At 39.9% G+C, this 24,306-nt stretch overlaps 1 protein-coding gene across 1 annotated transcript in view; it reads left to right on the top strand.

The window, feature by feature from the left end:
• Nucleotides 1-4,088: 4,088 nt before the first annotated feature.
• The window catches only part of FBXO3 (F-box protein 3), a 33,601-nt gene continuing 13,383 nt past the window's right edge, over nt 4,089-24,306 (top strand). Inside the window, exons 1-6 of the mRNA XM_040258984.1 lie at nt 4,089-4,236; nt 8,452-8,541; nt 10,796-10,959; nt 21,295-21,409; nt 22,893-23,097; nt 24,238-24,283. Coding sequence (XP_040114918.1) covers nt 4,133-4,236; nt 8,452-8,541; nt 10,796-10,959; nt 21,295-21,409; nt 22,893-23,097; nt 24,238-24,283 — 724 coding nt within the window. The 5' untranslated portion in view covers nt 4,089-4,132. The remainder of the gene's footprint in view (nt 4,237-8,451; nt 8,542-10,795; nt 10,960-21,294; nt 21,410-22,892; nt 23,098-24,237; nt 24,284-24,306) is intronic.

Raw genomic sequence — 24,306 nt, 5'->3', positions numbered from 1 at the left:
GCAGGTAAAGAAGTAACAGTTAGAACTGGACATGGAACAATGGGCTGGTTCCAAATTGGGAAAGGAGTACGTCGAGGCTGTATATTGTCACCCTGCTTATTTAACTTATATGCAGAATACATCATGCGAAATGCAGGCTGGATGAAGCACAAGCTGGAATCAAGATTGCCATGAGAAATATCCATAACCTCAGATATGCAGATGACACCACCCTTATGGCAAAAAGCAAAGAACTAAAGAGCCTCCTGATGAAGGTGAAAGAGGAGAGGGAGAAAGCTGGTTTAAAACTCAACATTCAAAAAATGAAGACCATGGCATCCTGTCCATCACTTCATGGCAAACAGATAGGAAAACAATGGAAATAGTGAGAGATTTGATTTACTTGGGCTCCAAAATCACTGCAGATGGTGACAGCAGTCATGAAATTAAAAGACACTTGCTCCTTGGAAGAAAAGCTATGACAAACCTAGACAGCATATTAAAAAGTAGAGACATTACTTTGCCAACAAAGGTCTGTATAGAGAAAAAGGCTATGATTTTTCCAGTAGTCATGTATTGATGTGAATGTCAGACAATACAGAAAACTGAGCGCTGAAGAATTGATGCTTTTGAACTGTGGTGCTGGAGAAGACTCTTGAGAGTCCCTTGGACTGCAAGGAGATCCAACCAGTCCATCCTAAAAGAAATCAACCCTGAATATTCATTGGAAGGACTGATGCTGAAGCTGAAGCTCCAATACTTTGGCCACCTGATGCAAAGAACTGACTCATTAGAAAAGGTCTTGATGCGGGGAAAGAGAGAAGGCAGGAGAAGGGGACGACAGAGGATGAGATGGCTAGATGGCCTCACTGACTTGATGGACATGAGTTTGAGCAAGCTCCGGGAGTTGGTGATAGGGAAGCCTGGCATGCTGCATAGCATGGGGTTGCAAAGAGGTGGACATGACTGAGGAACTGAAATGACTGAATGGTATGGTGAATTGAGGAAATGGAGTATTTTGTTGTTGGAGGTGGGTGGGATGGGAAGGGTAGAATCATTTCCTCTTTTCCAAACAGTAGGAAACTTTCTCCAGAATGTGGCAAAGTTTGTAAAACTTGGTGATGGATGTATGTACAGGCTTGTACAGGTTGTTAAAAAATTAACATTTTTTAAATATCTAGCCAGTCATTTACACAAATCTTTATGGGCATCCATAAACCACTTTAGTGGACAGATGGTTTTAGAGCTGAGTAAACAGTTACATGGGCTTTCCTAGTGACTCGGCGGTAAAGAATCTGCCTGCAGGAGATGCAAGAGAGCTGGGTTTGATCCCTGGTCAGGAAGATTCCCCCCATGGCAATCCGCTCAATTATTCTTGCCTGGAGAATCCCATGGGCAGAGGAGTGAGGCTGGCTGCAGTCCATAGGGTCGCAAAAAGTTGGACACGACTGAAGCCACTGAGCATGCATGCATGAAAACAGGATCATAGAATTTAGGCTTAATTAACTAGCTCACCATTCCACTTCTAGTAAACAACAGATGTATGAAGTCCAGGTCTGACTGGACTCCCTCAAGCACACAGAAGAACTGTACAAAAAAGATCTTCACGACCCAGATAATCACGATGGTGTGATCACTCACCTAGAGCCAGACATCCTGGAATGTGAAGTCAGTGGGCCTTAGAAAGCATCACTATGAACAAAGCTAGAGGAGGTGATGGAATTCCAGTTGAGCTATTTCAAATCCTGAAAGATGACGCTGTGAAAGTGCTGCACTCAATATGCCAGCAAATTTGGAAAACTCAGCAGTGGCCACAGGACTGGAAAAGGTCAGTTTTCATTCCAGTTCCAAAGAAAGGCAATGCCAAACAATGCTCTAACTATCGCACAATTGCACTCATCTCACACGATAGTAAAGTAATGCTCAAAATTCTCCAAGCCAGGCTTCAGCAATACATGAACCGTCAACTTCCAGATGTTCAAGCTGAATTTAGAAAAGGCAAAGGAACCAGAGATCAAATTGCCAACATCTGTTGGATCATCGAAAAAGCAAGAGAGTTCCAGAAAAATATCTATTTCTGCTTTATTGTCTATGCCAAAGCCTTTGACCGTGTGGATCACAATAAATTGTGGAAAATTATGAAAGAGATGGGAATATCAGACCACCTGACCTGCCTCTTGAGAAACCTACATACAGGTCAGGAAGCAATAATTAGAACTGGACATGGAACAACAGACTGGTTCCAAATAGGAAAAGGAGTATGTCAAGGCTGTATACTATCACCCTGCTTATTTAACTTATATGCAGAGTACATCATGAAAAACGCTGGGCTGAATGAAGCACAAGCTGGAATCAAGATTGCCATGAGAAATATCCATAACCTCAGATATGCAGATGACACCACCCTTATGGCAGAAAGTGAAGAAGAACTAAAGAGCCTCTTGATGAAAGTGAAAGAGGACAGTAGAAAAGTCGGCTTAAAGCTCAACATTCAGAAAACTAAGATCATGGAATCCAACCCATCACTTCATGGCAAATAAATCGGGACATAGTGGAAACAGTGGCTGACTTTATTTTTCTGGGCTCCAAAATCACTGCAGATGGTGATTGCAGCCATGAAATTAAGACGCTTACTCCTTGGAAGGAAAGTTATGACTAACCTAGACAGCATATTAAAAAGCAAAGACATTATTTTGCCAACAAAGGTCTGTCTAGTCAAGGCTATCGTTTTTCCTGTGGTCATGTATGGATGTGAGAGCTGGACTATAAAGAAAGCTGAGCACCGAAGAATTGATGCTTTTGAACTGTGGTGTTGGAGAAGACTCTTGAGAGTCCCTTGGACTGCAAAGAGATCCAACCAGTGCATCCTAAAGGAGATCAGTCCTGGGTGTTCATTGGTAGGACTGATGCTGAAGCTGAAACTCCAATACTTTGGCCACCTGATGCGAAGAGCTGACTCATTTGAAAAGACCCTGATGCTGGGAAAGGTTGAAGGCAGGAGGAGAGGGGGATGACAGAGGATGAGATGGTTGGATGGCATCACCGACTCAATGGACATGAGTTTGGGTGGATTCCAGGAGTTGGTGATGGACAGGGAGGCCTGGCGAGCTGCGATTCATGGGGTCGCAAAGAGTCGGACACAACTGAGCGACTGAACCGAACTGATGAAGTCCAGGTCTCACTTGACTCCCTCAAGCTCTTTACAACACATTGCATTGGAAAAGAAATAGAAAAGAAATCTGCTAAGTGATCTATTCCTTAGCTCACAGTCCAGGACATGTCTCCCATCTCGACTTTAATACCTTCTTGTCTAAGCTAAAGAGTGACCATCAGTGCCTCAATCAAGCCCATTGAGGCCTCAACCCCCCTTCACATCTGAAGTACTTAACCCTCTGAAAGTAAATCTTGGCAAAAAAAAAAAAATTTATTATACACTTGCATTGCCCTAAAATGATGAAAAACAACCGTGACGACCAAATTGAGAGCACCAAATAGATTCAGACCCTATGCACCTTTTACTTGGGAAGGGGTTAAAATTATGCCCTCGATAACCATCTCCTTAGTTTGGAAGAAGAGCCTTCCACCAGCGCCTCTAGTTGATTCCCAACTCTGCCCCCTACAGAGTGGACAAGGATCCTGCTGTGTGTAAGCGACACGCCGGGCCAGGGAGGCTAAAAAGAGAAACGAGGGATTTCTAGGTCGGAAAACGAAAACAATGGGTTTGGGGGCCAAAGGCAGAGAGAGAACTTGAAGCCACACTTCAAGGATAGCGGATGTAAAATTTCTCGTGAGGGGCGAGAGTGACCCAATCAAATTTAGTAATAAACTCTCAAAGAGGTCCGGACTGGGCAAGGGATCGGAATGGGAGGAGGGAGCCCGGGGGAATCTAAGGGAGAGCACAGGGGGACTCAGCAGAGCTAGAGTAGCTTGGGTGAGCCAGATCCCGAGGCACGCGCGCTCGGCCTGCAAGGCAGAAGGCGGAGCCTTCCGGGGAACCGCCTATCGGGCCGCTCTGTGGGCGGGGCTATCCTGCTCTCCTGTCGATTACATAACAAACCTGTGCCGGTGGCGGGGGAGCGGCGCGGGCTCTGGCGGCGGGGGCGTGGCCGGGGCGTGGCCGGGGCGTGGCCAGGCCTGCACCGGGCCAGGCAAGATGGCGGCCGTGGATACGGAGTCGGCGCCCCTGACCCTAGAATCGCTGCCCACCGACCCCCTGCTCCTCATCTTATCCTTCTTGGACTACCGGGACCTAATCAAGTAATGGGACGAGGCACATGGCAGGGGTGGGGTTCGCGGGTAAGGGAGGAGGTGTAAGGCAGGAAGGACGGAGGCCCGGCTCGCCGACCGAACCTGGACTCGAGTGTCAGCTAGAAGGTGACGCCAGGGCCACCCTGATCCTGCAGCGTCCTTCGGGGGTCCGGGGTGAGACCGCGGCGGAAGGGGCCCCGCCTTGAGGTCTTCCTCGCGTCCGGGGCCCAGGCCTGAGGAGCGACAAGAGCCCTCTCTCCCGGGCCTCAGCGAGGCCCAGTTGGAAGCGGGGAGATTATACTCCCCACTGCCGGCCCGCGGACCCCCGCGGCCCGCACCTCCGGACCCCCGGCGTCTCTGCCCGATCCCGGAAGCCTTGGCCGCTTTGAAAAAGTCTCCGTCCCGGCGGCAGAGCACTCTTCTCTCTCTGCCTGGGCCGGAGGCCTTCGGAGTCGGGCGCCAAAGTGGGCCGGTGGGACGCGGGAGAGGAGCCGGGCGACCCCCTCACCTCTGGGTGCGACTTCTGTGGCAACGTTATATCTGGCAGGCTCACTTTCAATCTTCTCTGCTGGATAATTGTTTGGTTTTCAGCCTTCCTCCTCACGGTTGCATGTTGGATATTGTTTTGGTACTGACTTCCGGTGTTGCGATACAGGTGACCATCTTCCCTCCTGTATGCTTTGGGTTTCCCAAGTTGCCCGCATCTGTTCCAAAAATAAACACCGGTTGCTGGTAGGAGTGGTTAAATGCCAGGTTCCTTCAGCGCTTGGGACTGCCTGGAGTGGTGGAAGAAATGGCGCTGTTTACACCCTTGACAGCTGGTGGCATGCCTCTTTCTTGGGCCACCATATATATTTGCAGAGGAGGCAAAGTCGCCCTCTTAAGGATAGGTAGGAGAGATTAGTTTTGTTTTGTTTGATTAACCATTGGATTCTAGCAGTTTGGTGACTGTACCGTGTTGTCAGGGATCCTTGTAGACATGCAGCTCTCTTGAAGTTGGTGGCAGCTGTTGGTTGTCTAAGTGGTGACAGAGAGATAGCAGTTTCTGGATGCTATCTATACTAATACCTGTAACATTTTTATTTTTCTAGAAAACAAATTTTTCTCTACTCACACTTGTAATACAGTTTGTCTTTTCTTTGGAAAAGTCTGTTCCAGCTGCAAACTCTCATCTGAAATATTGTGTTGGTAGGGCCTTTTAGGGGCTTCCCTTGTAGCTCAGTCGGTAAAGAATCTGCTTGCAGTGCAGGAGACCCGGTTCGATCCCTGGGCTGGGAAGATCCCCTGGAGAAGGAAATGGTGACCCACTCCAGTATCCCTGCCTGAAAAAATCTCATGGACAGAGGAGCCTGGTGGCTGCAGTCCATGGGGTCGCAAAGAGTCGGGCACGACTGAGCAACTAACACTTACTTATAGCCTTTTAGAAATCTAACAGTACACTCACTCTTGATCTAATGGGCTACCTTGCTCTGAGAATGATCTTTCTAAGACAGATCCTAAAAATCCTGTAATGCTACTCGTTATTTACAGATTATAACCTAAACTTCAGGGAGGATTTAAGGCCCTTATTATTTGACATAGTCCACTCTATCCAAATTGACCTCAGCCAGCATACCACACTTGTGCTGTTTTTGTTCTGTGGCTTGAACTCTTGACCTTGCCTGGAATGCCGTGCTCCCCTCTTCTCATCCTAGCAAGATGAATTCCTTTAAGACCCCCTGTCCTGAGTCCGATCTCTACCTTTCTTCCTCCCTCTGCAGAGTTCATTTACCATACCAGATAGATTGTGCATTTCTTAAATATAAAGACTGTGTTGTTTGGCTTTGTAGTCACTGTTTATTCAACAGGGTTGTTTTTTTTTTTTTTTTTGAGTGTTTCTGTGTGCCAGCCTATTAAATGCTGGGGAAACAATAGTGAACAAGACACATAAGGACCCTCTTATAAGCTCTTACAGTCTAATGGGCAAGATGGAGAACAAGTGCATAATTACAAGAGCTGCTGTGTGCTATGAAGGAAATGAATCAGTGACTCTGTTAAGGAGCTGATTCAGACTGGAAGGAGCTGCCGTATATGATAGACAGCATAGAGCAGTCCTGGCAGAAGGACCCGTGTTTTCAGGAGCTGATTGGAGGATAGCAGAGCCTGTTGGAAGAGCTAGAAGACTGGTGTTGTAGGAAGTAGGGAGTGACTCACAGGCAGAGAGGCTGAGCAGAGACTGGTGAGATCATGAAGGACCTTGTGAGGAGTTCAAATTTATTATAAATGCTTTAGGTCATAATCAAAAGTTTTAAACAAAAGTGACATGATCCCTCTATAAATGTTTGTAGAAGTAAACTGAGTTGAATACTGTATTAGTCAGGGTTCTTGAAAGAAGCAGAACCAATATGTGTGTGTATGTGTGGCTTATTTTAAGGTATTTGCTCATGAATTGTGGAGGCTCTTTCCTGTAGTCTGCCATGTGCAAGCTGGAGCCCCAAGAAACCTGGTGGTATAGTTTGAAGGGTAGGGAGCTGGAGAAGTGATTCCAGTCTGGCTCTAAAAGCCTGAGAACCAGGAGTGCCAAAGGCAGGATAAGATCAGTGTCCCAAATTAGTGGTCAGGCAGAGAGCAAATTCAACCTTCCTCTGCCTTTTCGTTCTATTCAGACCCTCAATGGATTGGATGATGCCCACCCGTATTGGGGAGGGCCGTTTGGCTAACTTAGTCCGCCAGTTCGAAGGCTCATTTTTTCCAGCAACATCTGACAGACACATCAGGAAATAGTGTTTAACCAGCTATCTGGGCATCCCTTAGCCCAAACAAGTTGATGCAAATGCCATCGAATTTTATCCACAGAAAAGTTTCCAATGTACTGTGACTTTCCTGTAGTATGTAGCTCAGATTTTTCAAGTGTCTCTCCCATTGCTAACCTTCTGAAGGTTTTGGTACATATTTGCTGAACTGATTTCGATTGGATTGATTAGTCTATTGGTATCATTGTGTAATGTAAACTGCACAGTTTGAGTCTCACTGCATATCAGAATTATATGTGGCACTTTAAAAATATACATATCATGCCCGAGATACAGACTTCACCCCATGCCAACTGAGTCAGAATCTCTAGGACAGTAGTTTTCATCCTTAATGTCCATCAAAAATCACTTCTGGTACACATTCCAGAGATTCTTTTCTGTTGTTTAACTCTTGGGATATTGAGAGAGAAGGACCTAAAAAAGAGATAGGGGACTTTTGAGTTCACAAAATTGGAGGGATTCCTAGTTTTGCAAATGTTAGTTTGGGCGTCTCCTGAGAGAGGCTGAAAAGGATGAGAATGATGTTTGTGTAAAATCTGAAAAGTGAACAAAGCCTATTCTGTTTAGCATCAGTTGTTTTTTAACATGCCCCACTCATGGCCTTGACAAATCCTATGTTATTTAAGATTCCCTTAATTGATCAGTTATTGCCCAAGTAAAATCTTTTAATACCTACCTACTTTCTCTAACTTGTGATTTCTCTTCTGAAAGGATAGAAATCCATTTTTTAAAATCTCAAGTTCATTCTTTTTTGAATTAATTACATAGGGAAGGATTTACAGGAATCAAGCACTATTGTGTTAGAAATCTCTATATAATAAGAAAATTATTTCTAATATTTCATATTTTTGAGCAGTTGACCCTAAGTTGAATTGCTTCAGTTGGATACTGAATCAGAACTGTTGTGAATCTAACATCTTTTATAAGTGGGTTTTCCAATAGTTCCTATAATTGAAAAGTGTTTTTGGCTACATATTCCTGTTAAGAAAAAAAAATTAGAACAGAAGGCCTATGTATTTAATATCAAATGTCTCACAGATCTTAAAAAGAAAAAACACTTTGTTTACCTCTGCATAACATTTCTATTTGTAGAAATGATTACTGCCCAATAATGAGTATAGGAAGACTCTTTGATTTGAAATAACTCCAATGGTTTATATGTTTCATAGACTTTTGTATGAAAATTAAAATTGTAGACATTTTGCAGTGTGTTTGTGAACTCAAATAGTTAAGATTTCACTACTCACAAGGTAATTATACTAGCTAACACATTAAACAGGTTTTAGAAAATACTGTTGTATGGTTAGAAGGGAAGGTAGTGGAAGAAAAGCAAAAGGAACAAAACAGAACTTAACATTGAATATTTTCATCTTCATTTCTAAATTGCTTTCTTGTTTTCTTTTATACTAACCATGAATCTGGTTACTGCCAGCTGTTGCTATGTCAGTCGAAGACTCAGCCAGCTATCAAGTCATGATCCGCTGTGGAGAAGACATTGCAAAAAATACTGGCTGATATCCGAGTGAGTATTTGGGAAACATGTATTCTTGAAATTGGGCCCTTGGCTTTCATTAGTGCTAGTCTATCCTGATTTTCCTCTCTGAGCCTTGTCTCTTTAAGACCTTTGATGGCTCTTCTTGTGCCTGCCAGTAAACTCAGGTGTTCTCCAACCTTCTGTCCATGGCTGACTGCTCTTCTCCCTCTGTGAAGTCTCCCGCGTGCGCTGCTGCAATTTGTAGAGATGACTTGTATACTTCTAATTCCCAAACCTGAGTGTCCACCCCAGACTTTGCCATTGAACCCCAGATTTGTTTGCATAAACTGTCTGCTGGACCTTTCCCCTGGATGATCCACAGGGTTCACTGAATTCAGTAATTTTAATTAATCTGATAGAATAAAAGTGTAGATGACAGAAGGTGGGAGTTGGAAAAGGTGAAAGAACGGGTAGGATTGCTAATATCTTTTTCTTAGGTTGAGGGGAGTCAGGTGGTAACTGAAGTTGGTAAAGCAAGAAACAGATTTAAAGATATTATTTAAAGCTAAGCTATTGAGTAGAACTAAAAATAACAGAGCCTCTAAACATTGGAAGGAGAAAGAATGAGGAAGAAGGAATTTTACATTTTGCTTCATCCTGACCTTTTATTGATTCTTTGGGGTATCAGTAGATAGATAAAAAATTGATAAATCAAGAACTAGAGGAATAGGGACTTCCCTGGTGGTCCAGTGGTTAAGAATCTGCCAGCCAGCATAGGGGACGTGGGTTCAATCCCTGGTCCAAGAAGATCCCACATGCTGTGGAGCAGCTAAGCCCATGTGCCACAACTTCCGAGCCTGTGTGCTGCAACTCCTCAGGCCACTTGCCACGACTGCTGAAGCCCACGTGCTCGAGAGCCTGTGCCCTGCAGCAAGAGAAGGCACTGCAATGGGAAGTTGGCACACCACAGCTAGAGAGTAGCCCCAGCTCACCTCAACCGTAGAAAGCCCAGACGCAGCAGCAAAGACTTAGTGCAGCCACAAATTTAAAAAATTAAAAAATATAGCTGGAGGAACAAGCATTTAGAATTATAGAGATACCTTCCAGAAGTAACTAAAGTTTCCTTTGAAGAGTTGGACGAAGAACAGGAGACTGCCTAGCTTTTCATTATAAGTTCTTTGGTACTTTTTGGTTTTAATAATATGTGTATTACTTCGATGAATAAAAGGTTACTTCCTTCCTTCCACTCCCCTCACCCCAAAATACACACACACACGTACATACGACACCCTGAATTGTTCTCCCCATCCCTAAACCAGGTCCTCCTGTATTCCTGCCGTCATAGCGGTACCATCCATCCTGGCATCCAAGCGAGAGAGGGGAAGCATCCCAAGACTCTTCTGTCCTTCTCTCCCTATCTCATTCAGTGACCAAGCCTTTCTGAGTTTAGCCCCTGTATGTTTCTTGAATCTTTCTTCTCATTTCATTTAGCCACCACAGCTTTAGTTCAGTTCATCGGCCCTTACCAACTGCTGCAGAACCTTTCCAACCGGTCTCTCTGACTCTAGTATACACCCCTCCCAAACCACAACCACAGGTCCGCTCTTTTCACTCCCCTGTTACAACTCTTCAGTGACTCTATTTCCTAGAGGATAAGGTCCAAGCTACTAGTGTGTTATTCTGGCTGCCTTATCCTGTACCGCTTCTGACTCTTAAATTTATATTTCATTCTTTCTCCCTGATTAGATTACATTCTTTGAAGGCAAAAAATGTACCTTAGTTTCAGTGTCCTCAGTGGCTAAATAGACAGTAAATGTTTGTGGAATTGTACCAGACAGAAATGTTGAATTTTGACTTCTTTGCTGTGCTGTATTGATTCTCTGGTTAATCCTGTGTAGATAGATTAATATAGCCTGTCAGTCATTAGTTTCGAAATGTTCTCTAAAATGGAAAAGCTAAATATATATTTTAAAATTTTATAATTGGTATGTTTTTAGGAGTAAGTTGAAATTCATATCCCATATGTTATTCATATTATATCTTATTAAGGATTAGAAAACTTACAAAAATAATAAATAGAAAGTAAAAAAATAAGTGACTCATAATCCCACTATTCCAGGAATAACTTGTTAAATTTTTTGATGTATGTGTTACTGTTTATTATCTAGTCTTCATTTATAGCTAAAATAAAAGGAAGACAAAAGTAGCCACAAACTCCCAATAAAGTATGTTGGTAAGTGTCTAAAATATATGCTAACTTCATTGTAAAAGATTTTTAATTTTATTTTTTAAATCTATTTAGGGAAGAGAAAACACAGAAGAACCAGTGTTGGAAATCCCTCTTCATTGATACTTACTCTGATGTAGGAAGATATATTGACCATTATGCTGCTATTAAAAAGGCCTGGGATGATCTCAAGAAATACTTGGAACCCAGATGTCCTCGGATGGTTTTATCTCTGAAAGGTACTGGGAATACAGGGTGTCCCTTCTTCATTTTAGTGACTCTAGTATAAATAGGTTAAATAACTTTAGGTTTCTATCTCCTACGCTGATCTGTGCTAATCCAACATTGTCTGTAATGCATCATTCACTTTTGGTCAGGGAAATGGGAAGCCTCGTTTGCTAAGGGGATACTGGCCCTGGTTTGCCCACCTCCGCACTCGTGTTATTCTTTATTGGAAGGGAAGGCTGAACTCATCTGATCTTTACATTTGTTTTACATAAAGAAACTAGTAATGCTAGAATTGCTTGAGGATACCTATTGTAATTTCTTTTAAACGACTTTTTTTTTTTTTAATTGAAGAATTGCCTGCTGTATCAACCTCTTCCCTGTTTTCAGTACAAATAAGTGTTTATTTGACAGCCTGGTATTAGGAAAGACCAAATATTGACAGAGACCGGGTTTTTACGCATCTGAGAAGAGCAGCATAATAGAACAGGGAAAACTGTCATCCCTACTTTGACATTTACAGAATAATGAAACTAGGATTTGAAGTGAGGTTTATTTGACCCCAGAATCTGTACTCTGTCTACCATACTACTATTGTCCAATTTTGGCAAAAAATATTAAGCTATTTTCTATTACTTTGATTTTTAAATTTATGCCCAAGAAATACATAAATGGATTGGAGATGCTACTTATCTGCTTTAGCCTCCAATTTTTTTCAGGTTTCTCCACTAAAAGGAATTTTATATGTGTTTTGGTTTTGCTAAGCTGAAATTGGAATTAGTTCTTCTCAAATGTATTCCTTTTGAACTGAGGTCTCTTTTGAAAAGGCATTCCTTTTACATTTCATATTTCTGCTGTACTTTTCCATGCAAATATGAATTTCATACAATCATGATTGCATGACCAGTTACTTAAAACTGAATTGCAAGGAAGTAGAAGAAAGAATAATTTGGTAGAGAGAGTAGAGCTTTGAAGGAAAGGACCCTTGATTAATATTTTTATTATTTTTTTTTCTTGAAAGAAAAGAAAAATATCATCTATTTCATATGTGGGGTTGAAAAATTTCAAGAGGAAAATAATTCCGAAAATAGGTAATTTGGTGGTGATATGTAAAATATGTAAGGGTTAGTGGGCTTCCTGGGTGGCGCTAGTGGTAAAGAACTTGCCTGCTAATGCAGGAAATGTAAGAGATGCAGGTTCGATCCCTGAGTTGGGAAGATCCCCTGGAGGAGGAAATGGCAACCCACTCCAGTGTTCTTGCCTAGAGAATCCCATGGACAGAGGAGCTTGGCAGGCTACAGTCCATAGGGTCTCAAAGAGTCCTACACGACTGAAGTGATTTAGCATGAAGCAAGCATGCAGTAGCCAATGTTTGTTAAACACAAAGCTAGGCGCTAAGCTAAGTACTATGTATTATTCCATTTAAATTGCCAAAATCCAATGATGCAGGCAATTACTGTTCTCATCTTATAGGTGAGCTACCTGAGGCAAAAAAATCTAAGGAAGTTGTTTGCCATCACAAAGCAAAGGCTGAGCCAGGATTTGAATACAGGACTGATTCCAGAGCTGCGGTCTTAACAGCTGTTGAAGGAAGAGAGGACCTGTTCTGCTTAGGTTATCTTAGGACTCTTAGAGAGCTAGTCTAATATTAGGATATTTGGAATATGAGAATATATTCATTGTTCTCCTTTGAGGCAGGGAGCTACCAGGAAAGGAAGAAACTAAGGGTACATAGCAGCCTCTTCCTTTTTTCTTTTATAGTTTTTTAGGGAGCACTCAGTTGGTATTCCCAGGCTCCCTGCTCACAGTTGTGTACCTCGTGGTTGGAGGTGCGTGCGGTTGTCAGAGGATTCCTTCACAGCCCCTGTTTCACTGCTAGGTGCCAGTTCTCTGGGGTCTTTGCTCTGAGTTGGAATAGGACAGATGCTCTGAAATCTAGAAAATCGGGGGTTCTATTCATGTAGTCCTGTGAGTTTTAGGGCTGAGTCAGGAACTTAGCTATTCATCTCAGGGGCCATAATCCCTTACTCAATTTCAAGAGTATGGAGATTACAGATAGGACACTTGGAAAGCAGATAGGCATTGGGCTTGGGAAAATTTTTATTAACTATCTTGAAATTACAGTGTACTGGCCTGTTGTCGTTCAGTCAGTCAGTCATGTCCGACTCTTTGTGACCCCGTGACTGCAGCATACCAGGCTTCCCTGTCCTTCACCATCTCCCAGAGTTTGCTCAAACTCATGTCCATTGAGTCAATGATGCCATCCAACCGTCTCATCCTCTGTCATCCCCTTCTCCTCCTGCCCTCAATCTTTCCCAGCAACAGGGTCTTTTCCAGTGAGTCGGCTCTTCACATCAGGTGGCCAAAGTATTGGAGTTTCAGCTTCAGCATCAGTCCTTCCAATGAATATTCAGGGTTGATTCCTTTTAGGATTGACTGGTTGGATCTCCTTGCAGTCCAAGGGACTCAAGAGTCTTCTCCAGCACCACAGTTCCAAGGCGTCATTTCTTCCCCACTTGGCCATTTTTATTGTCCAGCTCTCACATCTATACATGGCCACTGGAAAAACCATAGCTTTGACTAGATGGACCTTTGTAGGCAAAGTTATGTCTCTACTTTTTAATATGCTCTCTAGGTTTGTCATAGCTTTTCTTCCAAGGAGTAAGCATCTTTTAATTTCATGGCTGCAGTCACCATCTAAAGTGATTTTGGAGCCCTAGAAAATAAAGTCTGTCACTGGTTCCATTGTTTCCCCATCTATTTGCCATGAAGTGATAACCAGATGTCGTGGTGTTTGTTTTTTGAATGTTGAGTTTTAAAGCAGCTTTCTCACTCTCCTCTTTGACCTTCAAGAGGCTCTTTAGTTCCTCTTTGCTTACTGCCATAAGGGTGGTGTCATCTGCATATCTGAGGTGATTGATATTTCTCCTGGCAATCTTGATTCCAGCTTCTGCTTCATCCAGCCTGCATTTTGCATGATGTACTCTGCATATAAGTTAAATAAGCAGGATGACAACATACAGCCTTGTTGTACTCCTTTCCCAATTTGAAACCAGTCGGTTCTTCCATGTCCAGTTCTAACTGTTGCTTCTTGACTTGCACACAGGTTTCGCAGGAGGCAGGTCAGGTGGTCTGGTATTCCCATCTCTTGAAGAATTTTCCACAGTTTGTTGTGATTCACACAGTCAAAGGCTTTAGCGTAGTCAATGAAGCAGAAGTAGATGTTTTTCTGGATTTCTCTTTGCTTTTTCAATGATCAAAAGATGTTGGCAATTTGATCTCTGGTTCCTCTGCCTTTTCTAAATCCAACTTGCACATCTGGAAGTTCCAGGTTGTAATCTGTCTAATGGTATATATCACATGTCTTTGAAGTTCATATTAACCTTAAGTGTTAGCTTAACATTTTTAGAGTCAAGGGACTTTTTAGAGGTCATTTTGACCAAGGATTAGCAAACTTTTTCTTTAAATGACCAGCTAGTAAGTATTTTAGGCTTTGATAGGCAGATTGTGACAGCTGTTCAGCTCTGCTGTTGTGGGAGAGCAGCCGTAGACAATTCAACAACAAATGGGTGTGGCAGTGTTCCAAGAAAACTTCGTTTAGGGAAGTAGGTGGCATTTGGCCTGCGGGCTGTAGTTTGTGGATCCCTGATTTATAACAGCCCTTTTCTTTTCAAAGGTGAAGGAACAGTCTCAGAGAGTTTAGGTGACTTATGCAGGGTCCTGTAGCTGGTGAGGAACAGAGATGAACTCTAGAACTCTAGGCCTCTTGGCTCCTAGTGATCTTTTCAGCTCTTCCTCATACAAATAGGCTGGGGGCCAGGAAAGCACTTTATTAAGCACATGAAAGGTGCTTAATCCTCTCTGTAATTCTCTGTAGGTGGTTACCATCATCTATTTTGCAGAGGAGGAAACTGGATTAAAGAGGTGAAATAACTTGCCAGAGATCACAGTCAGTCTAGTCATACCTTGGTATCCACAACAGATTGGTTCCAGGGCTCACTGAGGATATCAAAATCCAAAGATGCGCAAGTCCCATTGTTGACCCTTTATATCCTTGTGTTCCACAACCGTGGATACAGAGGGCCAGCTGTAATTGGTGGAGCTGAGATTTGACCCTGGTCTGTCTGGCTTCCAAATTCTGTTAGAGTAGGATGCCCCTCTAAAACATATTTCCTTGTATTTGTCTTTCACCATGTTTCCTTGTTGTCATTTAACTTTTTTTTTTTCTGTCTTGCTATCTGTTTTCAAGAAATGCTTGGTTTCTTAATGTTACATGTTAAATGTCCAACATGTAGCACTAACCATATAAATAGTAATTTTTTTCTCACTCAACTTCTGGTTCAGATAGCTATTCAGCTTGTTTACTTTCATACTGAACTTTTTAAAAAATAAACTTTTTTTTTTATTTTAGTAATTTACATTACAAGACAGTTGCAAAGATGGCACAGAGGGTTCCTGTGTACCCCTCAGCCAGCTTCAGTTTCCCCTAACATACCACCCCATGGGACATTTGTCAAACTAAAGTCTTCCCTGGCACATTACTGCTCACTGAACTCTGGACTTTATTTGTGATCCCCCAGATTTTCCATCAGTGAGATCCTTTTTCATTTCCTGCACGCAGTCAAGAATACCCCATGGCATTTAGTTGCCATGTGTCTCCTCACTGTCCTCTGTCCACTGTCCTCTGGAAATTTTCCAGCCTTTCCTTATCTTTCACAGCCTTGACAGTTTGAAGCAGTACTGGTCAGGTGTTTTGCAGGATGTCCCTCAGACTGACTTTGTCTAAAGTATTACTCCCGATTAGACTGGACTATGGGGTTTTCAGGTTACTACCGAGGTGAAATGTTTCTGGAGGTATGTGATATCCACAGGCTATCACTAGTGATGTTAACCAACCTAGAGAAATGTGCACAGATCAAAAATAAAAAATAAAGAAATGTGCACAGATCATAAGTATACAACTCAGTAAACTGTTGCAATGTGAACTTGCCCATTGTAACACCCTCCAGGACATAAAGTAGAATAATTATGTGTACCTCGAACCCTCTGTCTTTCTCAGGGGTAACCACTATCCTGATTGCTAATGCCATGGAGTAGTTTTCTCTCTTTTTGAACTTTATATAATTTGCATGATTAACTTGTGTATTTTATGTAAAGTATTTGTTTCATTTGTGAGATTCAGTTGTGTGTAACAGTATTTTGTTCATTTTTTGTTATGGTATAAACATTCCATTATATGATTAGATCACAGTTTATATTTATTCTACTGTTGATGGATAGTTTATTTCTAGTCTTTGACTATTACAAATAATATTGTAAATCATTTTTAAAGTAATTTTTATTAGGGCATAGTTGATTTAAAATGTTGTGTTAGTTTCTGCTGTATGGCAAAGTGAGTCAGTTGTACATATACATATATCCACTCTTTTTCAGATTCTTTTCCCATGTACATCATTACAAGTGTTGAATGGAGTTCCCTGTTCCATGAGTAGGTCCTTATTAGTTATCTATTTTATGTACAGTAGTGTTGTATATGTCAAACCCAGTCTCCCAATTTATCCCTCCCCCCCAATCCTAAGTCTGTTTTCTATGTCTGTGACTCTATTTCTATTTGTAAATCATTTTTGATGTATATATGAGCATATTTCTATCAGGCAAATATCTGGGATTGCATTTGTTGGGTGGTATAGTATGCTTACATTAAACTTCAAAAAATAGTTAATTTTCCAAAATGGTTTTACCACTTTACATTCCTACTAGCACTTTAATGTTGTCATTGTTTTTATTTTAGCCTTTCTAATGGGTGTGTATGGTGATTTTAATTTGCATATCCTTGAAGAGGTAGAATGACAGTTTTATTTCTAGCTTTCCAATCCCTATATGTCATTTCTTTGTTTTTCTTGCTTTATTGAACTGGCTGGGGCCTTCAGTACAGTATTGGGTAGAAATGATAATAGTGAGTATCCTTATCTTTCCGACTGCAGAGGGAGAGCTTTCAACAAGATGATGTTTGCTGTAGGTTTTTAGTAAATACTCTTTAGCTTATCGAAGGAAGTCCCTTAAGATCCTAGTTTGGGGAAAGGGTTTTTTGGTTTTGTGTTTTAAATGAAGAATTGAATTTTATCAAATCCCTTTCTACTTCATTCTGTTAATGTTCTGAATTATATTGATTGATTTTTCTGAATGTTAAACCAGTTTTGCATTCTTGGAGTAAACTTACTTTGGTTAGAATGTATTATCCTTTTCTTTTTAATATGTTGTTGGATTTGATTTGCTAGTATTTGGGGTTTTACATCTATGCTCATGAGAGAGTTTGGCCTGTAATTTTCCTTTCTTGCAATGTTCTTGTCAGGTTTTGGTATCAAGATGATGCTGGCCTTGTAAAACGAGTCGGGAAGTGTTGCCTCTTTTTCTGTTCCCTGGAAGAGTTTATGTAAGCTTGGTCTTATTTCTTGTTTAAATGATTAGTAGAATATTACCAGTGAAGCTATTCAATCTTGGAGTTTTCACTGTGGGAAGGTTTTAAATTAAGTTTCAATTTCTTTATCAGATTTAGGACTACTCAGATTTTCTACTTAGTCTCATGTCAGTTTTGGTAAGTTGTGTTTTTCTAGGAAATTGTGCACTTCATGTACATTTTCCAATTTATTGCTATATAATTTTTCATAATATCCTCTTATCTTTGTAATGCTCGTTGGATCGGTAGTGATTTCACCTTTCCATTTCTGATATTATTTGATATTATTATTTCTCTCTGTTATTCTTGATCAGTTTTGCTAGGTAGGGACTAATCAATTTTATTAATGTTTTCAAAGAACTGACTTTTGTCTTTGTCAATCCTCTGTATATTAATATCTTATTTCTTATTTCATTAATTTTGCTGACTTTGTCTCTTTGAGTTTATATTGTCACTTTTTCCTGACTTGAGGTGATTACTTAGACAATAAATTTTTCAGCCTTTCTTATTTTCTTAAAATCCCTTTAGGTGTATAAATTTCCTGTTAAACATAGCTTTAAGTTCATCCAACAAGTTTGAATATGTTGTGTTTTCATTAACATGCAGTTCAAAATATTTTGTGATTTCTTCTTTGACCCATGGATTGTATAGAAATGTATTCCTTCATTTCCAAACATTGGGGACTTTTTAGTAATCTTTTTAATGTAATTTATATTTTAATTCCACTATGATCAGAGAATATACTTTATACGAGTTCAGTCATTTGAACTTCATTGTGATTTGTTGTGGGTCCAGCATATAATTTATCTTGGGAAATATTCCATGTATACTTTAAAAGAATATGTATCTCTCCTATATATTTTTTGCCATTGTTGCCATTTAGTACTATATATATAATTAGGCAAAAACTGTTAATCTTATTCAAATCATCTATACTCTTATGAAGTTTTTGGTCTCCTTATTTTGTTAGTTACTGAGAGAGATATGTTAAAATTCCTTACTGTGGTAGGCAGAGTTCTGAGAAAGTTTCCAAGATTCCCATCCTTGTGGTATATGCCTGATAAAATGATAGCCTCCCCTTAAATATGAGTGGTACTATGGATATAGTTTGGAGAAGGCAATGGCACCCTACTCCAGTACTCTTGCCTTTTAGTCCTGTGATAGGTCATATCATACGACAAAGGGTGAAGGGGTTTTACAAATGTAATGAAAGTCAAAAATTAGTTGTTTTTGAATTAATTATTAATCAAAAGGGAAATTATCCTGAGCAGGCCTGACCCAGAAAGAACTTAAAAGGAACTGGGCCCTTCCAGAAGTCAGAGAGATTCAAAGCATGAGTATCTCTCCTATTGGCCATGAGCAAGCAAATTGGCATGTTGTGGAGAGGGCCAGCGCATAGGGAATGGCAGATGGCTTCTCAGAGAAGAGAGCTTCAGTCCTACAACTGCAAAGAACTGTGTTCTGCCAACAACCAGTGAGTTTGGAATAGAACCCCAAGCAAAGGATGTATAAAATGAGCTAGCAGCCCCAGTTAACACCATGACTTTAGCCTTGTGGGACCTGAGTGGGAGATCCAATTAAGTCATGCCCAGAATTCTGACCTGCAGAAACTGTAAAATAGTAAATGAGTGTTGTTTGACATTTCTAATATTGTGGCAGTAGAAAACTAATATTCCCATTATAATTATAGACAATGTTTTTTTCCATTTTAATTCTGTCATTTAAAAAATATATTTTGAAGCTGTGTTATTAGATGTACAAAACTAAAGTTATAATGCCTGTGTAGTGAATTGAACCTTTTTTCCTTTACGGAAAGTCCTCCATTACCTCAAACAATGCTATGTGCCTTCAAGTCTGTTTTGTATGATTTTAGTAGAGCTATTTTAGTTTTCTGTTTACATCTTTAAGATGTGCCTCTTGTATATAATTGTGTTTTGTTTTTCATCTGGCCTGTCAGTCTGTTTTTTAATTAGATTATTTAGTCTGTTTATATTTAATATAATTACTAATACATTTGAATGTAAATATACCATGTTGCTGGGAAGCCCAGGTGGTTCCGTGGTAAAGAATCCGCCTACCAGTGCAGGAGACGCAGTTTGATCCCCCGGTCAGGGAGGTCCCCTGGAGGAGGAAATGGCAACCCACTCCAGTACTCTTGCCTGGAGAATCCCATGGAACAGAGCAGCCTGGTGGGCTGCAGTCCATGGGGCTGCAAAGAGTTGGACAGGACTGAGCGGCTGAGCAGGCATGTGTGCATACCTTGTTTCTACTTTTTATTGGTGCTGCCTCAGCAGCTGCTCCTTTTTTTGCATTCTTCTTAATTATCTTTTATTCCATACCCCCTTGCCTTTCTTAGTTAACGTCTTCTTTTAGTGATTAGTCTAGAAATTCAAATACGTATGTCTGACATAGTGAAAGTCTATTGTAAAATTAGTATTTTTACCACTTCCTGAACAATGAGAGATCCTTAAAATACTTTAATTTCAATTACCTCCCTCTAATCTTTTGTATTGTAGTTTTATGATTTTAGTTTTCAATATATTTTATACTTTGAAAACATTATTTCTATTTTATATGTTCAATATTATTTTAGATTTACCTCCATATTTACCTCTTCTATTGCACTTTATTTCTTCCTGTATCTTCATGCTTCCATCTGGGGTAATTGTTCTTCTGCCTGCAGAATTCCTATTAGTATTTTTTTTTTTTAAATGAGGGACTGCAACTGCTGAATTATTTTCAGATTTTTTTTTTGGTTGAAAAATGTATTTATTTCATCTTCACTTTTGAAGTATAAATTCACTGAGTATAGAATTCTAGTCAGCAGTTGTTTTTTTTTCCCCAGCACTTGGAGATACTGTTCTAGCTTCTGTGGTTCTGTTGGTAATTTAGCTATCAGTCTTACTGTCATTCCTCTGAAAGTGACTGTGGCTTTTTCCCCTTCTCTGGTTGCTTTTAAGATTTCTCTTTGTCTTTGATTTTCAGCAGTTTTCCAGTAATGTGTCTAGGTAACGATTTTCTTTGTAATTATAGTGCTTCTTGAATCGTTTTCATCAATTTTGGAGAACTCTCAACCCTATGATAATGCTGAAAGCTTTGCTCAGTTTCTCAACTTTGTGTTTGCTTTCAGAATTGGTAGTTGCCTCAAAGACAAGGTAGCTCCAGTGGCTAAACTCTCAGTTTCCCTGTTCTGGACCAACCTCCCCCGGCCCAGACCGTGCTGGTTCTCACCACCTTTGAGGTTCTCCAGAAACGTTGAAACCAATATTCTGTTCAGTTTTTCTACTTCTAATTAGAAGGTTTGGCCCAGCAGCCTGGTGTGCCATTGCTGGGAGTGACTCTCTTCCTTGCTATTTGTAATGATACTTTTTGAAGCTAGTTTATATGGCAGGCTTACAAACATGAAAATCAAATGCTAGGTAATATCCTCCTAGAATGAACCTACACCTAAGTCCTGTATTCCCCATTGAGAAGCTTGGTTAAGACTCTTGAACAACATCTGTTTAGAGGACTTCTGGAGAGTTTTTTTAAATAGAGAAGTTTATTAGATTAAGAAAAATGAGCTATGCTGTTAAGTTTGCAGTGTAATGTGAAAAATTATTGTGGATTTCACTGGTGCCTGCCATTCCATATTTTACTTAATGCCAGTGCTTTCCGCCTGGAGAGGAAACTGGGGAATTTGCTTGCTCAGGTGCTTCAAATGTCACAGCCAATCTAAAGTGATGTAATGGTTCTCTGAATATTCAGTTCATTTCCCTATATTTCAGCAAGTACCTTTTAGGCAGAATTCAGTTGGTCTAAAATTGTTTCATTGGCTAGCAGATACATTGGAATTCCTTCTTAGATTTAAGGCTATCATTGTTTCATAATTTGCTTTTTTGTGTCTCTGTAGAGGGTGCTCGAGAGGAAGACCTAGATGCTGTAGAAGCTCAGATCGGCTGCAAGCTTCCTGATGATTATCGGTGTTCCTATCGTATCCACAATGGGCAGAAGTTAGTTGTTCCTGGGTAAGACGTTCACTGTTTGGGTTATTTTTTATGATACAAAGTATTTTCTAGAATGTAAACAAATTGTATTTGTAGTTATTCTTAACAGATTAAAGGAGTATGAGAATTTCCTCGTTTGTTGTAGCAATCCATAAGACGAAATATAAAGCTTGAATTTGATTTTGCCAAAATAGATTATGTCTCAAAAGCATCATTTCTGTTAATACATCTTTATAGTTTAAATGAAGTCTGGTTGGAGGTGGGGGTATGGGACATGAGATAGGGGTGTGTGTGTATATATATATATATAATTTAACTAGAACTGTTCTGAATCCTTGAAATGTTTACCCTGTTACAGGCCAGGTAAATCGTTTGGGAGAACTTGTTGTAAATTCTGTGTATCATACATCTAAAAAGTAATTTGCTCAGAGCTATATATACTTAACCAAAGAAAATATAGTTTTGTCCTATTCAAGGATAGCCTATTTTAAACTTACTTCCAAAAGATATGAAGTATTTGGTAAAAGCAGAGCATACAGTAGCTGTCAAATTCACTCCTAGTTTTAAAAGGTCTATTCTTTGAATGATTCTACTCCTTTTGTTCCTTTATGAAATTAAGCTAATTCAGAGACTTTGCATTTGTGACATGCTAATAGGAATTTAGGGAGAATTTTGCATTGTTCTTGTTAGAATTTGATATCTCTATGTGTGTGAAAAATCATATGAGGCTCTTTTACCATTTTAGATCAGAGTTGAGTGAGGACAGGGAATCTAGAAGGTGATCGATCATATTGAGGTTACTGAGGTTCAGATATCAAATACTGGGCAGTTAGAACTAGATCAGCCTAAATCACTGATTTTTTTTTTTTTTTCTACTCTTGTTTTCCTGTCACGCTGCAACTTGTCAAAAAGGAAAAATTGTCATATTTCAAGAACAAACAGGAGAGAACTTTACTAAAGGAGTTGCTCAGACTTGACATGACAAACAGGTCATGAGTTCAACCCAGGGATTTTTATCTGTCCACAGCTCAGTGAGACAGGATGAGACTCTTGCAAAGACTGAAACCTGTGTTGTTCTCATTTGTCTACCATGAGATGAGTTTAGACACCAGACATGCCAAGTTTTTGAAAATTTGAACAAGGTTTAAGCTGATCTCCATTTATTCTGCCTGGTAGGATAGAGTAAGCTAAATGTTGTATCAAGATAAAACTATCAGAGAGAATATACTCCTTTAAACATAAAATTAGTCATACATACATACATATATAGCAAAATGCTGGCAAATTATGGCAAGATAGGTTTACATTTAGATCTTTAGGCTTTTAATTTAAATCAGAATCTTTCCACTCAGGAGTTTGAATTTAAGATATATAGAAATTGTAGTGTTTCATGTATTCCTGCTTTAGAATTGACATGGTAATCAGTTTTCATAAGGTTGTCAATGTGAAATTAGTACTCATCAAAAGGTTGCAGCTGACTAAATTTTTGAGTCTGTGTTCTCAGGTTGTTGGGAAGCATGGCACTGTCTAATCACTACCGTTCTGAGGATTTGTTAGATGTCGACACGGCTGCTGGAGGCTTCCAGCAGAGACAGGGACTGAAATACTGTCTCCCTTTAACTTTTTGCATACACACTGGTTTGAGTCAGTACATAGCAGTGGAAGCTGCGGAGGGCCGAAACAAAAATGAAGTCTTCTACCAATGTCCAGTAAGTAGGAAGTGTGTTGAAAGGTGGCTTTCAGATATGTTCTGATAAAATGCACATTAGGAATTTTCAAGATTGTGGAATGAGTATAGAGCGTTATGTAATTTGATTATAGACCTATGTAACTAGAGGGCTAATATTCTGATTTAATGACAAAGTACTAAAAGAAAATTTCACCAATGGACCAACAATGCAAACAATTGTACGTACAGAGGGGAAGCTGTGATTTTTAAGGCATTTTAAGCTTGAGAAAAACTAATGAGCTTCTTTCTGAGGTGATTAATTGTAATATCAGTTTCTAACTTTAAAAATCTAACATTTGCACATCATTTGATTCAAGTTCTGAGTGCAGTGGAAACTTTCTAAACTCTTTCTTCAGCATGTATTTGGGTTATTGAAAAATATAGATTCTTTTCAGGAGGTTTTTGTTAAGATTTTCATGTACGCACAGAATATCATGTTATTTGGTCTCATTCTTATTTCCTCAGTTCTCAGTCATTCCTCAGTTACAGACCTGCTGCTTTTGTTTTTGTCTGGATGTGAACTTTTAACTTAAAAGAGGAATTTAAAATAGAAAATATTTTTCTTAGTTATCTGAGACATGTGACCCTATATAACATTTATATTATTTAAAGAACTTTCATTGCTTTAAATTTTTTTCAAAGCATTTGCATTTCTTTATCTCATTTTTGACTTGATAGTTCTGTAAGGTTGTAGGACAGTGACTTGGCCTCTCATTTCCTGAGAGAAACGATTAATCTAGAATTGTTCAGGTCCATTGACTGAATCCAAAGCCCTGTCTTTCAGGTCCATAGGTCATATATCATCTCATGGTTTTAAAGTCCTAATTGTTCTCTTAAAGGATCATATTTTTTAGTTCATTTGAACACTGAGAGCAGTGTATAAGCATTTTAACTGTTTTTGAGAGCTGCTTGACGTTCTTCCAAGGGCTTGATAGGAAGAGCCTAAATACAGAAATCATAAAAACAGAAACTGAACAGTATGTGGAATGTCTAAGTATTGTTTAGAGCACTTCAGTTATTGCTGTCTGTTTTGCCTTGTCCCCAGGGAAGGATACAGGGAATAACAAGAAATTAAGTAAAATGTACCATGTTCAATTATAATATTCTTTTTCTCACCTAGGACCAAATGGCTCGGAATCCAGCTGCTATTGACATGTTTATCATAGGTAAAACAAGAGTCTTCTTTTCT

The sequence above is a fragment of the Oryx dammah genome, unplaced genomic scaffold (assembly GCF_014754425.2).
Source record: "Oryx dammah isolate SB20612 unplaced genomic scaffold, SCBI_Odam_1.1 HiC_scaffold_17, whole genome shotgun sequence".
NCBI classification, from domain to species: domain Eukaryota; kingdom Metazoa; phylum Chordata; class Mammalia; order Artiodactyla; family Bovidae; genus Oryx; species Oryx dammah.
The sequence above is the reverse complement of the archived record's forward strand: the minus strand, read 5'-3'. Positions and strand labels throughout refer to the sequence as shown.